This window comes from Perna viridis, chromosome 5 (assembly GCF_037379345.1).
Source record: "Perna viridis isolate PV_CMFRI_1.1 ecotype Kerala chromosome 5, ASM3737934v1, whole genome shotgun sequence".
NCBI lineage: Eukaryota > Metazoa > Mollusca > Bivalvia > Mytilida > Mytilidae > Perna > Perna viridis.
This window is the reverse complement of record NC_142449.1, coordinates 32153730-32172877: the sequence shown is the minus strand read 5'-3', so window position 1 is coordinate 32172877 and position 19148 is coordinate 32153730. Positions and strand designations below refer to the sequence as shown.

The following is a 19148-nucleotide window of genomic DNA, read 5'->3' as shown; positions in this document are numbered from 1 at the left end:
TGTCATAGAACTGCCAAAACCTTACACGTCCGAAAAAAAGAAAGTGGTTGCTATAGGTTACAACGCAACGCTGACATGTACCATACCTGAAACATATCCCTCTATTATAGTGTCATGGTGGGAGAAAAATAATACGATGTCCAGGGATAATATCAATTCAAACATTTTGATTCTCGATAGAGTAGTCCCTGAAGATCTCGATAATTACAGATGCTGTGCAAACAATACTGAAGGGACGAACTGTAGTAATGAAATCGAGTTAGGAGGTGGGTAATACTTTGGTTACTTTCTTTACACTTGACTGATATGTAAGAAGCATACATTTGGTAATACAAATAAGTAATTTTGTCTCCATTAAGTCCAAAATAATCTGCAAAATAGATATTACATCACCGTAGTAGCTTGTACCGCAATGGTCATGACTAGGTTTGGGCATGTCAAACCAAATGATGGGTATTACAGAGCGTTAAATCTCACTCTTCCATTGCGGCCTGAATATACCGGTGGTGATTAAATGGCATTTGCATACCCTAATGTAACAATCGGTAAATCAGTGGTCATTTCTGTACAAACATTAATTTACCCCCCCCCCAAAAAAAAAAAAAAAAAAAAAAAAAAAAAAAAAAAAAAAAAAAAAAAAAAAAAAAAAAAAAAAAAAAAAAACAAAAAAAAAAAAAAAACATTCATTAGTCATTGTTTTTTGGAGAAACCGAGTCCTTTCAACCAAGGACTGATAACTGAAAAAGAAGACATTTCAAAACATATCCTCATATCCCTGTTTCGGGGGTTTGTGACATTTATGGCGTTAAACATGTTAAAAGAAATGAAAGTAGTTAGTACTGTACAAATTAATTGGGAAATACATACATCATAAGACACATAACTGAAAAAAATATATCGTCTCAGTAATATATATATATATAGATGTCGAAGAAGACATAGAAATATACTAGTAAGCAAGATATTAGAGTTGCCTCACCCCATTAGACTTTTATACGTATTACATAATTGGTGTGGGTGTATTTGCATACTCTTTTGTCTTACTCGATACCATCAGAGGTTGTCTTATTCAGTTACATCATATGTTTATGTTCGCGCTCTAGATTAACTTACCAGTAAATATTACTCGGTTAACGAAAGCTACATTGTTATAGCCTAGTAGAAATTGATACAGGGGAAGATATGTAAACGTATACAAAGGTCTGAAAAATTCCCAACGTTTACATATCTTCCCCTGTATCAATTTGATCAGATGGAGCAGTGTAGCGAATAGAGTCGGCACATTCTAAGACGTTTGTATAATATTGATTTGTTGTGACATGCATCATTAATTTGATCCTCTGTCCTGCATAATAACATCTAAAATGAACTGTCCAGTACTACCTGATATCGTGTACCAAGTTACAGCCCTAGATTAATCCTACGAGGAGGACTTTGTGCAGGCGGTGTTGCCATAGATGTCACAGTGGTACGAGTTCGAGTCCTGTGGAGGGGACGACCAAAAATTTGCATCGCATATTTGACAGTTCTAACATCGTTAGGAATTTTTCAGACCCTTCTTTAAGTTTACGTTATCTTCCCTGTATCAATTTGATCCGATGGAGCAGTGTAGCGAATAGAGTCGTCACATTCCGAGACGTTTGTATATATATATATTCTAAATGCGAGGCATTTTTTTGTCACTCCCGCCGCGGAGCTCGAATTTTGAACTCATACCGCTGTGACATCTATGGCAACACCGCCTGTACAGAGTCTAGCGCCCTAGACCACTCGGCCAGTTAGGCTTTTTAAAAATATAGATTTCACTAGCCGATTCATTCCTCCTCCTAGGACTTAACTAGGGCTGTAATTTAATGCACTATGTATGTTTGTTAGTACGGGACAGCTCATATAGGTGTTGTATTGTAGTGGAGAGGACAAAATTAACGATATTTGTCTCAACAAATATTAAACAAACGTCTCAAAATGTGACGAATCGGTTCGCTACACTGATCCATTTGATCAAATTAATACAGGGAAGATATTTTTATAGGACAATACACCAATTTAAGATATAAACAAATAATTTGATAAAAATAAAAATGTTCAGTTCAGTACATTTTATAGCAGTTGTCTAAGAAAATTGAACTGAAATCAATGTGTAATAGCGAAAAATATGACGCTTGTTATGAACTATTTTACATTTTAAACAATAATATAAGACAATTTAGGAAATTCAAGTGTTCGCACTCATTCAATTTGCAGACAAAAATCTCAAGATTTTGGTCTTATATATATTTATCACGGCAGCCATCCACATAATAATTATATTCACAATTTTAAAATTTCATACGATAGTTTTAGTCTTATAGGCATATTAAAAGTGTTCGCCCACTAACACTTTGTAAAAAAAAATATGTCGTTTTGAAGATTTTAGAATGAAATAAGAGTGTTGCAACCACTAACCGGATATTAATATTGCCATTTTTAATATTTTAAACAACAATTTTGGACCATTATTGAAATTAAAACTGTTAACACCCACACTATTTGCAGAAATATGTCATTTATCAGAAATTAAACTGAAATAATTCGCCACAGCCTTACATATAAAGCTTATTTTTGACATTTTGACAATTTTAACAATGATATACATTGTAACACCATTTAGTACCTATATCATATTATTATTTACAGAAATATGTGGTGTATTGGGACTAAATATATTCTCTTGGAAATTAGTGTCTCCCCATTTAAAGTTTGAAACAAAGCACGAATATCCATAAATACATTGTTAGGAATCATTTAAGAAATTAAATTCGTTCATAATGTATACATACACCTATAGTTTTCGAATATTTTGCATGATTACTTCTCATGCAGCTCAGATAATACACAATACAAGTGTCGCGCGATTTCGGTTATTCCCGAACCCGGCTTTGAGATCAATATTGATTGTACAAAACATTTTTGCATTCTAATGCATTATATGTGTTTGATAAAACATTTACTTTACTTTTTTTTCGGAATGGGGAACATGCATTGGACAACAGGAAAAAATGCAATGGGCAATGGGGAATATGGGAAGGCGCAAATTGAAAGTTTATCCCATACAGGGACTGCAGTAAAGTTCGACTTGCATAAACATATTTTAAGAAAAAAAACGCGGATAGCTATAAAGGCAGTACTTAATCACAATGAATTGATTTAAATGTATAGCCAATACTTAAATACTTATAAATATTTATGCCTTTTTTCTCGATGTCAGCAATATATTTGAGGGCAAAAGTTGCTTAAAAAATAACTCATTTATTGTTATAAAGATGATAGCTATATAGAGAGTCGCATATTCCTCAGATTAGGAATATACCGTAAATGATTATAAAATTATTATACCTAGTTAGCGAAAAAAAAAATGCTATTTTGTCTGTTTGGTATGATTATTAGAAATTATAGCCAATCTGGGCTGCAACCAATGGAAAGAGGTTTTGGTATAATTATCCATCAAATATTCTATTTAGCAAAAAATGACTTTTAAACCCTCTGGAAAGAAGCATTAAGAAGCTAAGAAAACAGAGAATGCTTTATAGTTCGTCGTCATCATTTACCAGTCGCATTACCGGAAGCCCCAAATTTCTACAATTATATCTAGTTTTCGATTGCAATTTATTTAGAATTTTTAAGCCAATAAGATTAATAAATAGGAAAACCGGATTGTATTTTTTTCAGCAACTATTTAATCATATGAGACAATATGTTTTTTTTCTACCATTTTGTCCATACTTCTGAATATTATAAATGTTTTAAGTTTCCTCATAACAGAAAACTATTGTGTATGAATCTAAACGGTCTCAGATTAAACTCTTGTTATACATTTGCGTCAAAGGAGCATTTCTTTACAGATCTATTTAAAAAAAATTAGTACTATTTTCGTCTTTAAGGACATGTAGTGATATTTTAAATTGATTCCATTGAATTAACATTTAAATTACAAAACCATCCATACATGTAATAAATTATAAGATAGAAATCTTTCCTCTGTGTAAAAATTATAATTTTAAAACGACCAATTCCTTGTTGATTGTGTATGGAGTTTGTAGTATTGTAAGATATAAGCATTTTCAATTCAAACATTTTAATAATAACTAAGTTAATCATTGGTACATATTACATGATCCAGTATATTGTTTTAGTCGAATTATTCGACCTAGTTTATTTCATAAAATATCTTCAATATCACATTATTGAAACCTCTGAAACACATCCTTAACTACAACTTGTTCTGCACTAACGGCATTAAACATCTCATACACAGCTTTATTTATATCGGGATTAAGGCATTGAAATTTCTAGACAGTTTGACAGTTATTGGCTATAAAATTTTTTGCAAACAAAGTATACCGATCCAAAAAAAGATGTAATATTTGTGACAAAGGCGGACCTGGTAATCGGCATTGATTATGTCTATTTACAAATAACATACGAAAAATCGTGGACCCGTGCCGTGTTTGGACGGAAAAAAGACGTTAACAGTCAAAAGTTGGCCGCTAGTCGTAGCAGGAAGGTGACCGGCAAAAATGGGGGTGGGTAGGGGGGGGGGTTACAATAGCATTAAATATGGTTGTACCAAAGGAAAAATGTACAAGTAAGGGCAGTTAACGCACAAAGGAGGGGTCATTAGACATGGGACTGCTGTATTGTACATGGTAAATCTTAGCGATGCTTGAATTGGCTTCTCATTTCAGTCTGTGTCTGTGAGTAATACGGGTACACTACCTCGGATTAATTTTGAATATTTATCCTCAGATATTTGAGTTTTTTTATGCTGTTGGCTGTCGAGAATACCGCTTCAACAAATCGAATTTCACAACATTTACATAGGATTGTTTTCATTTTTTTCTTTTCTTGTTGTTCTTCTTTTTTTAAATAAAAAACAAACAAGTCTAGGCTGCCTACATATCCATCTAATTTTCGAATATTTTATGAATTTTCTACATAAAAAGATTTGGGTTATTTTGACAAAGTATCGTAAATAGCTGTTGATGAATTATAGAATCAAGAAGTAAAATAACACGTTGAAATAATTACACCTATCTTTAGAATAATTGAATTGAATTATGAATGGAAGCCATTTTAAATATTCATTTGATATACTATCTGTTAAAGCGCAGCTTTTTCATAGTTATCAATAGTGAAAGTGAAAATTACTGTCATTAAATCTTCGTAACCGGCATATGTCAGAAACTCGTTAATTTTCTTAATTTTCCTTTTATGGTATATTTCTGTCCTATTTCGTTCGACCCCACAACCGTAACTTCTACTAAGTTTGTGAACAGATATTTCTCGTTGACGTCATAACTTTCAAAGATAAAATGCACGGAAACAACAGTAGATTTCTTCATTTATAGTTGTGTCAAATTTTGTTGAGAAAAAAAAATACTCAAATGCATTCAGAAAAACATTATATTTGTGTAGCACTTCCTTATGAGGTCAACATTTCTTATGACGGGGAAGCTCTGATAGATACATCTTTTCAAATAAAATGCTCTGCAAGATCCTTTCCTCATCCAGAAGAATTATTTCTATTACGAAATGGTAAAATAGTTTCTCAGAGTCACCAAACTACACCAGATAGCATGACATCTCCGGACACAGTAATTGTCGATCCCCAAACTGGTGGCAGATCGTTCAAATTTCCTGTCACCAATAAAGTTGAAATAACGAACGAAGGAAATTATTCTTGCCAAGCGATGAACAGAATTGGAAATAGGACTAGCAATGTTATTTACGTTGAAGTTTATGGCAGTAAGTAAATGTTATCTGCATCGTCATAGTTGCTGTTGCAAAATAGTTCAGACTGGAAGAACTATGAAATGTATTTTACATTTTTTTTAAGTTGGCAAACCACTTGACATGTTCAAATACAATAACAAATATATATATCTAACTGCAATATAACTGTACATAGATGTTTTCTCTCTATAATAATAATACACAACATTCATGGCATAATGTATGATAAAAACTCCTTTGGGAATAATTATGTTATGTTTTCGGCAACTGGTAGACTTTGACGTTTGTGAAGCAAAATATCATTCAATAATCGACTAAATTTAACCTGTAACAAAACAAATATGCAAATGTACATCGTTTCGCTTTGTACGGCATTAATAAAAAAAAGTTTTTTTTCATTTTAGTAATATTTAACCAGACCACCAGCATTGATGTTATATATGGTGAAACAAAAATTCTGACATGTCCGATCGATTTTGTCAATCCACATACATATAATGTCTCGTGGTATTTTAATGACACCTGCTTGAATACTATGACTTTTATGAACTGCCTAAGTACCAGAAACTATCAGATAAAATCAGCTGAATTTAGCGATGAAGGGGAGTATAGATGTCAAGTAGATAATGGAAAACAAAGCAAGAGAAGTGATGGGTTCTTTTTGGGTGTCAGAGGAGGTAGGAAAAATAGAAATAAGCAAAAAAATTAAAAAAGAAGCATGTAAGAAATTGTAATAATTGGAAACACGATTCTAGCGGAAATAAATTAAAAAAAAAATACAATTTAGGGATAAAGACATGTTGTTCTATATTAGACATCAATATTCATATGTGTTATCTGTCACTGGTTAGAGATTTTGTTAAGCAAATTTCATTTAAATTCGATTTGTAAGTGTATGTATAAGAACTAAATAAATCAATTGCACAACTTACCCCTCTTTGAAAGTCACACGTTTATTGAATGGGTTGCTTTTGTTTATACATTTTGATGTTATTTTTGCTTTCGACCAGCGGCGATCATATTGTTAACAAATGTTTTCTTGTATTCAAAACTGAGTAATATTAGGACATTCCACAAAATTTATAATTCGTTAATTTGCCAATCCATATCGATCTTTTTGAGTAAGTGATTGATCTTTAATAACAATTACATTTGTCGGATAGCTTCATCGTTTCAAAACAAACCCATTCATCTTGTGATGTTCGCAGTATGGTCAGTTTCAGATCGTTGTATGGTCTACATGATCGTGATAAGGGAAAAACGATTCACCGTATATACCGAAATAATTTCGGTATTTTTGGGACCATTCGGTTCACGGTACGTTGCGGCCGCTTCCGACACTTAAATGATACGATGCTACTTTTAGTGCATTTATTGGTATAAGTGTACAGCTAGCATTATTTTGATCACACAGAGAAAAAAAATAAAACATTGCTTGGTGAAATGTTTTATTTCAAATGGAACGATGGATTCCAATCCTTACTTTTTACCTCCAGTCGTGGATAAGCGGCTTTGTGTTGTACATGGCGGTGTCCATGAAAACACATGTCTCTTAAAATATATCGTGATACGTACATATCCAATATCGCGACATGTATCATTTGTGAAAACATGTATCGTTACACCTTTAATGCTCAGATATGCAACGTCTCAGAGTTAAAGGAATGCTGTTCAGAGTTAAGAAGCTAGGGCAATTGTGTACCTAGAACTAGATCTACTGACAAGGGCGCATGATAACAGCACAATAAAACAATACAATATAAATATATGTATTTTGTATTGATTTTTTTTCATCACGGAAAATAAAAAAAGACGTTATAATCAGTTCAACTACTCTACATATATATTTTGCATATTTTCCTTTTTTTACATTAAACTATAAGGGATTTAGAAAAGTAGTTCAACCATTCGTTTAAAACAAGTTAACAAAATAAATTATATTTCTTTCTCAAGAAAAAGACAAACAAGACAATAATTTCAATGATTAAACAGTGTTTTATGTCTAGGCATTTGACTATCAAAATGAAAAGTATTACATGCGATAACAATTAAATCAGTGCATATGGCAGTATTGTTATTAAGTATTGTATAGATCTGGGTCGGATATGAAGACTTGTCATTGTCCTGTCATTTGGGAAAAGGTTATTCAGTCATAGATCTACTGGATATTCCATAAAATTCAGACAACTGTTACTCACGGTATCGCAGAATCAGAGCGGAAAGGCTGAAGTCATGTTTAGAAGAAAACAATTTTGAGTAACCTAATTAGTATCTTGACACATTCGATCAAGGTCAAGTCAGCTGTTGAGAGGGCGGTAGTTGCTACGATATGGAAAAGCGGATGTTGGATGTACCTGTAAGAGGCTGCAGGTGTTGTCTAAGTTGAATTTATTTCGCTTGAGCGAGGGTGTTTTATGCTGAAGCTTATGCAATCGTCTGATCTGGTCCTTATACTCATGCACCAAAATTTGAGTAATAAGACGGATTTATCTAGTTCAGCCCCTTCTCAGTTCACACTTGTTACTGTTTGCCTGTTTGTAAGTTGTCCTCTCCATTTTGTCTATAATTGGATTTGCATCCAACCATTCTACAATACTTTGCCCCTTCTTAGCGTCAGATCTGTAACCAATTTAGACTCTTCCCATTTCTATTCTACGTGCTCACAACACTGGGTACATCTGTGTCCTCTACACTGTCATAGACCAATACACTTACTTATTGCAGTATATTTTGAAATACCAGCGATCGCCTCCGACTTTGGTAGGTCAGAAGCCTAGAATATGTCGGAAAATATATCAGTTGGCCTCTTCATCGAACTCTACATCTATCAACATGCCCTGAACGTCTGGAAGATTATCGTGTTACTTTTGTTTTTACCATGAAAACAATATATCAAATTGGAGAGGAGAGGAATACATTGGTGTTTAAATGATACAGATGTGCGAAGAATTGTAGTTGGAATACAGTTAGATAGTTGTGAAAGCGTGATGAAGTTTGATATGATCATGATGGAAGCGTAGAAAAATATTTTTTGCAATAATGTGAATCGCGGTAAGGTCGTATTAAGAACGCGGTGAGCGCAGTAAGATCATGATGAACGTAGTGACATCGTGTTTATGAGTATGATTAAAACGTAGCGTGATCCTAGTAGAAGGATTGAAAAGACATGTTACTATCGTGAAAATACCTGAAATCTACATTTTCTAGTCGTTCGAACCACAACCTCACTACCATTCATATTAGTTTCAGGTTGAGTTTGGTCTAGTGTGACGATGGCTTAACGTATTTCTTGTATCACAAGCAATATGTAGTTATTTTTAATTTTATTATAATAATTAATATTAATATCATTTTAAATATTATCATTTACTCATTATTGTTTGACTTATTTATCTATTTATTTACGATAATGACCTTCAGATAGCTTAAAGCTTATTCAATCCTCAAGGAGAAATACCATGATGCCTAAACGGTGCATGTAACATTATTTTATTCATTCGCAATTCACTTATTCCAGCATCCATCAATACTCGGCCAGGGGATTAAGACAGTTGTTGTTTGAATTATATTATGGATTATTATATTTCGATTATTTTCTAATTATAGATTACCCGTCAGTCGCCAGTCATATACATTATGGAAATCAAGAATACTCGGATTTCCTTAGTGTCAACCAATCAGAACGCGTTGAATTAATCTGCAATATCACGGCTTTACCCACTGCAATAAATGTGTTCTGGATAAAAGACCAAGATGGAAATACGAAAACGTTCAGTCGCACAGTTTTGTCACCAAACCTGGTGTTTGACACTGTTGAATTGGGAGATGCTGGGAATTACACCTGCAATGCGACAAACCCAGTTGGATCAAGAACCGGTAACACAATAACATTGCAAGTGAACGAAAGTGAGTTTTTATAACTAAGTTTAGATGTATTGAACATAATTACCTGTCGCAATTAACATTCAACTTCAAATACGCAACCCATTTATTCGGGTACTTTTCATTCACCGCTCTTTTTCGTTTCGCAACTTCAATTAACTCTTTCTTTTATTACGAAATTTGAATTTTTATATCTCATCTATGTTTTTCATGATTAGAAATTAACAAAGAATAAAACGACGCTATCTCCATGATTATTTAAATAATAGACCAGCAAGTGCCAAATATACAGAATTAAAACTTTTGACACACAATATAAATGAATCAGTAAAGATTTAAATTTTAAAACCAATTGCTATTTCGTCAGACTTTAAAGCACATTATTGGATTGTACAACACTCTTTCGTTTAGCATTTGACGTAGTATTAAAATTTTCATGTCTGAAAAAGAGGAAAATGCTTTCTCAAAATATTTTATCGGTTCTGCGAATAATTTCGCGATGTTTATTTTGCCTGCTGATTATAAAGTTATGCTTTGACATTTTGTAAAATAGTTACTATTAATAATAAAAAAATATACTTGTATGCTTCTTTGAACATTTCATAGTAATTTGGTTTCAATTTTTTTTCAATTATCATTGAATGATTAATTGTAACCTTGCATTGTATAGATATCTGTATATGAAATACAGTGGCACAAATGCTCATGTTATTTATATGTTACATTTAATAGCTATTCCGATGTGTCCCTGCAGCTGTGCATTCAAGGAGAAACTGAAGTACTGGAAAAGAAGAAATATCACGAAAGAAGAACTTCTAAAGGAAATGCAGCCTTTCATGAAAGAAGTACAGAATGATATCAAAATGGACAAATCAAAGATATCCGCCGCTATCCGGAAACGAACGAGTGCACCTGATGACCGGAAGTCTGCAGAACAAATCGGAACTTTAGGTATAGTGTTGATCGTCGGAGCCTTCGTAATGATCACACTCTTTGATATTCTAACTTGTGTTAGATTTTGTTCAAGAAGAAACAGAGTAGCAAATTATTGATAGAAATGTTGTTCAGTTGATTTCCCTTGAAATGGGTGTAAAACATATTTATGGTAATTTGTAAGTTTTATACGGGATGAATTAATTAAAAATAAACATTGGATTGCCAATTATCTTTTCCCTAAAATTGACATAAATTTCTAAAAGCATTGAGTATAACGAAAATATCACCGAATATCACACGTTTGAGAAATTTCATCATTTTTACAAAATTTCAAAAGTATCTCTGAATTTAGGATACAATTATCAAAGGTCCATGCAAAACATTCGATTAATTTGTCATCTGATGTTGTTTGAAGTCGTAAATATTTCGAGATTGAATACAAATATTTTCATCTCAATCCATCCGATGAATTGTTGCCAATTTGTTCTCATGCATCCTTGAGGCATATCGCTTAGTAGTTGTCTTGATTATATGAATTCAAAAGTGCTCAGCCATGTAGTGGCGTAAAAAATTAAATTTTCCCACAAGTCATACAGACATTCTTCCTCTGGTGTAAAAAAAGGTAGTATTTTTTTTAATTGGATCTGATTTTTTAATATTGGAAGGAAATTATTGCTATACCACGTTTAAAGGCCCAGACAAATGTTGTTATGCACAACATGCTTCTAAATGTAACAATAAATATACAAATGAATGTATATCAATTAAATGGAACTTTCGATAGACACAATAATAGTTTCGTTTGGTAGATGTTGTGTATAATAAAACTCTACTAACTGGGTATTATTGTGATCACTTTTTGTTTGTTATTGCGCGGGATGTACGAAAGCGCGTAAATAATAAAACATAGTTCTATCTGTCCTTATTGAAAATTATTTTTAAATACAATCATCATGTATACATAACTACTCATTAAGAAAGACATGCGTTTATTGATTCCAATTTAGATTATAAAAGATTTACAAAAAGAAATGACTTTGGGAAATTAAATGTGCAAAATGGCATATATGATAAAACATTTTCGGATCCATTTGAGAGTTGGTAGAAAAGCGACAAAACTATTTTTTAAATCGTTATAATGTATTTTTTTATGAATAAAATTCCTAAATGAACAACACTGAATAAATTATTATAGACATTTTTTTTAATTAGTGTATTGTTCAAAGAAATTGTTTTTGCCCAATAAATATGTTGGAGCCCTATTGTAAATCTGTGGTATATCTTGAATGATTAAAATTTCGTTATATTTTGTTTTAACTGTGTTATATTTAAAATATACAGTTTTGTAATTAATTCGAAAAATAAATTGACTGAATTATTAATCTGAAAACGAAAGAACAGATTGTAGTGGTAATTCTGAATAAGCCAAACGTTGTTACAGAAAAATGAGTCAAAAACTTTTTAATTCAACCACAGAACAATCAATGAACACGGTGATTTACGACCAAAAACTTTTGTCTGGTTGTTTATTAAAAGGAGAAATAGGCAAATAATCCACCAAGTAAAATTCAATCACAAAGGAGTTTTTTCAACAAATGTTTGAAAATGAACTATTCGGCATTATTCCATTTAAGGGTCATTGATTGTGTATAAAATATGTTGATAGAAATTACTGTATTTGATTTTTTGTTAATTATTATAACTTTAGAAGTGGTGGCATTTTAAATACAGCATATAATGTTTTTTTTTGTATTATTATACGTACAGTAATATTTTTAATTGTGTGGAGTTTACTCTTATTGGTGATACATATATTAACAAGTGACTTTTGTAAATATAAACAATTATTTTTATGATTATATAGGAAATCAGAATTACATCTTGTGCTCTGTTTGATAAATGGAATTCTTTATGGAAACAAATCGGTTACGATCACGTTAAACACATGTAATTTGACAATGTGCACATTAAAAATTGATCCCGTTAATTATGCAATGGAAAAAAGTACGCGAGGTGATAGCATATGGCATTTGAAACCCGTTAAAAAGTAAAAAAAAAAAAAAAAAAAAAAAAAAACGATGTAGGCTGTCCCATCAGATACTGCCAGAATGTTACAAAGTCTGGAATAAGTGAATAACGACGTATGATAAATGAGAATTTCGAATGACTGTTTGCCGCTGCGTTGACCTTTACTGTCACTGTATCAATACTTCTAATAGACAGGCATATCGATAAAAATAAATATGTGAAATTAGCAAATGCGATTGAATCAAGTAGACACTTGAATTAGATATTATAATTTGTTTAGCATATGTGTTTTTTTATATATTAGACGTGTACTTCATTGTTACGTATATATCGTAGTTAGGTGACCGAACCAATCTGTGCGATATTCTGACCTATTGAAAACCTTTAGAGATGGTTAGTTAACGGATTGATCAATAGAATAATGAAAATTGCCTGAAATAGCAGAAAATTCAGAAGTTTCCTTAGAACAAATTATAACGACCGTCTCAATCATATGTACGTTTATTCTTTGTTTCGTACATCAAACACATGTATTTCCTAATACATGTATTATATTCTGAAAATTGAGACATTGCAAAAGATTTTGTTAAAAGTTGGTGGTTTTTCCTGTAAGAATCGGTCAGTGGTTGAATCTTGGTATCATAATTACATATCAGTTCTTCTATGATGTTTTATTTAAAATACATGTAGTGCCTGAAATGCAGAAATGACATTCAATTTTTTAGTTGTCAGCAATTTATAGTAAAAATATATAAAACCCAGTTTCATGACCGTAGCGGGATAACCCACTTTCCCCTATTATTCTTTTATAACTTTGAACTCGCCTTTATGCATTCTCTGATACGTCTAAGACAAACTGTCAATCCGTCTTAAACCATTAATTATGTATCAACATTGTCAAGTTCGAGATTGATTCGGTACTTTTAGATTTTGCTTGATTCTTAAAGATTCAAGCACCTAAACTTGGTATCTTAAATACCGGCGTATATACCAGAACCACAAAACTTAAATTGAATGTCTGGTTAATTTTACTAATTTTCAACAACGAAAGAGATATTATTTTAAAGAAAATATGTCTAAATCTCACAGGAATAAGGTTAGCGATCTGTATATGGCAAAATACTGCCAAGGTTGATTGTAATAATACACAGACCTTTTTGAGTAAGATTAGAGGGTTTTTTTCATAGATTTGATTGTTATTTTTTTATAAGATTTTTGTTTGTTTTGTTTTTCTTACCGTGTGAAATTTCTAATTACAGTGTGGTATTTTTTTTCTAGAGGATGTGTTTGATACATAGACGTTCAAAACAGTAAATGTATGTCATATATTATTAATTTTGCGTGACATCTTTTCTTTTTACACAAAAATTTTATGTTAAATTTAATTGCGCAGGAAAATATACCAAATAAAGTCCATGTAAGAGAATTAAACTTTGTTGAAAGTTATAAAACTGTATAGGAAATTTAATATTGTTGATCCAAACTACATGTAATAACTAGGATCACCAAGATAAAATTTATGATTGGTATGAGATCATCAACTTACATGTACATGCATGTTCATAACAATGTTTCATATCATATGACTTGCTAGAGTTGGATCGGGAAGTACTTATAACTTTCTCCACAAATTAAAAAAAAGTTGAAATATTGTACTATTCTATTGAAAGTTTGATACGATTTAACAGTATAAACTTTAAATGAATGTATTGTTATAATACTAGTAATTTTGTCATATTATTTTTAATGTTTTTGGTAAATTAAGAAGCATATTGCAATATTTGAGAATTTCTTTTATTGTCATTTGAAAAAAAATAATACAAGACATGCTATGTACAAAATTTAGGGGACCCTTGTTTATTGTATTTATCTGCTTGTTGTTAATAAAATATCTTTTTTTTCTGTGTTGGAATTTTCTTCGAAATCACTCAAAGAGAAAGATGAAAGCAGCACGAATGTTTGCACTAAATAATTAAAAAAAAAACCTCCAATGAAAATATAGAGGTGGTTCTCACACCCACAAAATAAATAATCCCGAAATTAACGGCAAACTGACAAACTCCCATAGTTGGTATCGATAAAATATACTTAGAAAATTGATACTGATAACAAAAGAAATGGCACTCTAAATCTGCGAAAAATACCAAGAAAAATATTTAGTAGAACAAAAACTGAAAAAAAAACCAGCTTCGATTTCAAAATACAGTGCTATAGAAGTGCTTGAATTGTTACAGGAAGTGAATACCATCCCTTCTGTTTTAATTTTTTAAGGCTTTTAGGATTTTGTGGTGTCCGAGTTAGCTTATGTTTTTCGATAGATCGGGAATCATGTCATCGTGTTATATTATGAGTTTGTTCGTAGACATCTAAGAACTATCAATGGTTGTTAGTTATATAGTTTTACATGAGTATACAGTGCACAATGTATAAATACTCGCTATTTTTTTTTACATATATAAGAATGCATGATATTACACTAGTCCCTTGTAACAAGTTAATAATCAGCGAACAGTGATTGGTCTTGATAATTAGGAATAGACGAATAAAAATTGCTGTCTTGTACTGGTGAAGCCGAAATATTATCTATGAAAAAGCATTTGAAAACTCATAACTTGATAGCTGGAAATGACCCTTACCATCAAAGAGCTATACCAAACTTTGATGGATGGCGATATACTTACATTATTACATGTACTGTGTATACCATTTAAACAAAAATCATAGGATAATTGGCTTGAAACGTGATGTATCAAGAGACGATGAAAAACTTTGTTATTCATATAAGAAACGACCACAATAACCGGATTACCCTTATTGATCGCTATGTTCTTTATTTAACACACCGATGGAAAATCGAAAATGAAACATTTAATTCCTGTATGTATCAATTCTCTAGAAGGAATCAGCTAATAGCAAACAAATACAATTTTTTTTTTAGTATTTTAAATGATATTTGAAATGAAAGAACCATACAATTTTATGTCAAGTGAACACAAGGTAAAATTAAAGCATAATTATAGAAATATAAATTTAATATCAACAAAATTGGCAAATTAATTCTGCCACTGAATGAAATTCCTTGTAGGGTGTCTTTGCTTTCTTAAAGAACTTTATAAAACATATTAAATATTTTACACTCGGAAAGTATTCACTACGTAAAACTGAAACATGTTCAACACTTATACTTACGTCATTTCCTCAAATATTCATGTTCTGCATTATTAGAATGCATTGATCGATATTTCCTCTTTATGGCATTACTTAGAAATTCTGTTATTTATTTAATTTTTCCTCATTCGTATTAGTAAAGGCATGAAAAACATGGCGTATACACTACAAAAGCAGATTTCTATATCAACTGCGAATCTTGGGGGGGGTTTCTTTTCTTAGAAAATTGTTTTACTCCAGTGAGCTTAAATGAGCAAATAATGTCATAGAAACTTTTTTTTACTCCTTTGGAATCCTCTTTTCAAAATATCTATGGCCACCACTGTCAATAGCTTTGCCAAATCTGCCTCAGTCTTTGAATGTTACTGTGTCATTGTTCCTTAATGTTAAAAAATAAAATTTAACCGTTGTTATTCATCATATCCCGTATATTCATGTTGTTACATGCACAATTTCGATTCACGTAACTTGATACCTCAATTATTATTATTATTATTATTATTATTATTATTATTATTATTATTATTATTATTACAACAACATTTATAGAGCGCATTATATAATAATAATTACTCTAAGCGCTTTACAAAAATACAACACATGCATACAAAATTTCTGGCAAATCACATATAAAAACAAAAATCAAATTAAAGGAAGAAACAAACAAATCTAATCTATCACTTGCATTAAAAAAAGATGATGATGAAATAAAATATCAATCTGATAATTGAAAAATTTTGAAAAGTTAATGATGTAAAAACTGACCTGTAATTTAAAAAAAAAGTTAACAGTTAAAATAAACCAAAAATTAAGAGCAATAATAAAATGGTCGAAAATATAATAAAATATTACAGGATTGCAAGCAAAAATAAAAATAGAAATAATTTTTGGATTTATCAAAAATAAAATTATTTCGATATCACAGAAAAGAGAAAAAAAATAGAAACAAAAAATAAAAATAAAAATATATATACATATCTACAAACCTAAAAATAGAAATAAATAGAGTCAGTTCAATTTAAAAAAAAAAACAAAACATATCCATCACATACGGTTGATCTATACTAAAACACAGCTGTCTAAAATTAAGAAAAAGCCAGTCTAAAAAGGTATGTTTCAGGTATTTCTTAAAAATGTCTAAAGAGGTAGAATTTCTTACGGTTAGAGGTAAATTGTTCCAAAGCATTGCTGCTGATTTGTCAAAGCCCCTATCACCGTACGTTTTTGTTCTTGTATCGTTCGGTACCTGAAGAAGATTGCTGCATTGTGATTTTAAAGTTCTCGCAGGCCTATAGATTGAAATCAGTTCTTGTAAGTATACCGGGGCGTTACCTTGGAGAGCTTTAAACACATATAAAAGTATTTTATACTGACAGCGGTATTGAATCGGAAGCCAATGTAAAGACATCAATACAGGAGTAATGCGTTCGTATTTCCTTTTCTTTCAAATGAGTCTTGCGGCTGAATTTTGAACTCTTGTAATTTTGTGATGACACTAGTATTAACTCCATGTAGTAAGGCATTGCCGTAGTCAAGCCTTGATGTTACTAAAGAACAAATCAGTTTTACAGGCATCTTCGGAAATGTAAGGTCTTATACGTCCTATGTTGCGAATTTGATAATAGCAAGCTTTACTAACGGCACTAGCATGTAGTTCCATGCTTAATGAGCGATCGAAAAATATGCCTAAGTTTTTCACACTTGGTACATCGCTAATAATATTTCCATCGAACGAGAGCTCAAGATTTGATAACTTATTAAGCCTGTTTTTCGGTGCGAAGACGATCAGTTCAGTCTTGTCTTGGTTGTGTTTAAGGAGGTTAGAAACCATCCAAGCACTAATGTCGGAAAGGCAGTTTTCTAACCTAGTTGATATATCGGACCAGTCATCGAGAGGCTTAATCACCAAGTACACTTGTGTGTCATCAGCGTAACAATGATGCAATTCATAATAATTCAATAAACACTTAGTATAGCTTGTTGTTGAAAATTATTTAAATGAATCAAACATGAGTTTAAAAGTCAATACGGTTGAACACTGATGAAATGTCAATTGTTAAATAAATAAACCAAGGGCAACACAATAAGTTTCATAACTTCAATTAGGAAAATGGTATACATTAATTATCAATAATTCAAGTGCAATGTTGCGTCGCTCAATGAAATATTGAATATCCATCTCAATATAGATAACGTATATAAAAATATGTAAATAATATCAATTGTAGGTAAACACAGCCAGCATATGTTTCTTGAGAGACAACCTAATTACTATTTTTATAAGGGGCGTTTGTCTTTTTCGTAAATAGTTAGGACGCAACTGTCTGAAAACAGTTGTTACTTTTAGCCTGAATAAATGTTGAACGAATCGTTTGTAGTAACAGACGTAAATGGAGTTGACTGCTGCATGCAGCAGGTTTATATTCAGAATATTTATTTATTTCAGTGTTGTCATAATCAAATGGTCTATTTACGGATTTATTTAATAATATTTTCTTCAGTTTTACCATTATGGTTTTTCAGTTTGGAGTTGTTTACTTAAACTAATTTATCAAAGTAACTCATTAACAAGCAAGAAAATTATCTAAACATAATAAGTTATATGATAGCTTAGCTCAAAAAATAAAATGCTGACTTAAGTAAAACAGATTTGCTTTTAACAATACATTGGTCAATTTTCCTTTCTTCTGTGGCAACATCCCTTCGGCTCCTGCGTATGGTGTGTTCATATCACAAATCATACGTTATGCCAGAGCTTGCCAAAAGTACGCAGACTCTTTGTATCGCTTTAGAACTCTAAGAAATAGGCTTCTGGAACAGGGTTATGTTGCTACAAGATTTAAGTCATCACTACAGAATTTTTATGGTCGTCATTATGAACTCGTGGATCGTTATGGTGTATCCATCAGCACCATGAAAACTGATTTATTCAACGTTCATGCATATTTTTCCTTTCATCGTTTGTCTACCCCGGATTTCACTTTTTATGGGCATCTCGGCGGGTGTTTCTAGAAAAGTAGAGGACGCTTACCCTACCGGTGCACCTGGTCCATGCTCCCAGTTTTTAGTGGAGTCTGAGTTGCTGGTTTGCTTTTGTTACTTTGTATGTATGATTTTAGTTACTTTATGTTCTTTGTTGTGTATGTCTGTTTCCCATGTCTGGTCTTTGTCCCTGGATTACATTCCTTTGATTACCGCTATAACCTTGGTTCCCTTGATTACTCTTGGTAAAAATATTTTATTAACAAAACAATTAACAAAGTATTAATAATTTCTTTTAATTCTAACAAAATTAAATTAAAAATTATAGATCTATTCGAATCCTAATTTTAAAAAAATACAACTCTTTATAATAACAAAGC

General features: G+C 31.5%; 1 protein-coding gene across 1 annotated transcript in view; it reads left to right on the top strand.

Moving 5' to 3' along the window:
- The window catches only part of LOC148617099 (titin-like), a 35961-nt gene extending 23295 nt beyond the window's left edge, over positions 1-12666 (top strand). The window contains exons 9-13 of the mRNA XM_088584424.1: positions 9-266; positions 5455-5784; positions 6177-6449; positions 9379-9678; positions 10387-12666. Coding sequence (XP_088440550.1) covers positions 9-266; positions 5455-5784; positions 6177-6449; positions 9379-9678; positions 10387-10706 — 1481 coding nt within the window. The 3' untranslated portion in view covers positions 10707-12666. The remainder of the gene's footprint in view (positions 1-8; positions 267-5454; positions 5785-6176; positions 6450-9378; positions 9679-10386) is intronic.
- Positions 12667-19148: the final 6482 nt, after the last annotated feature.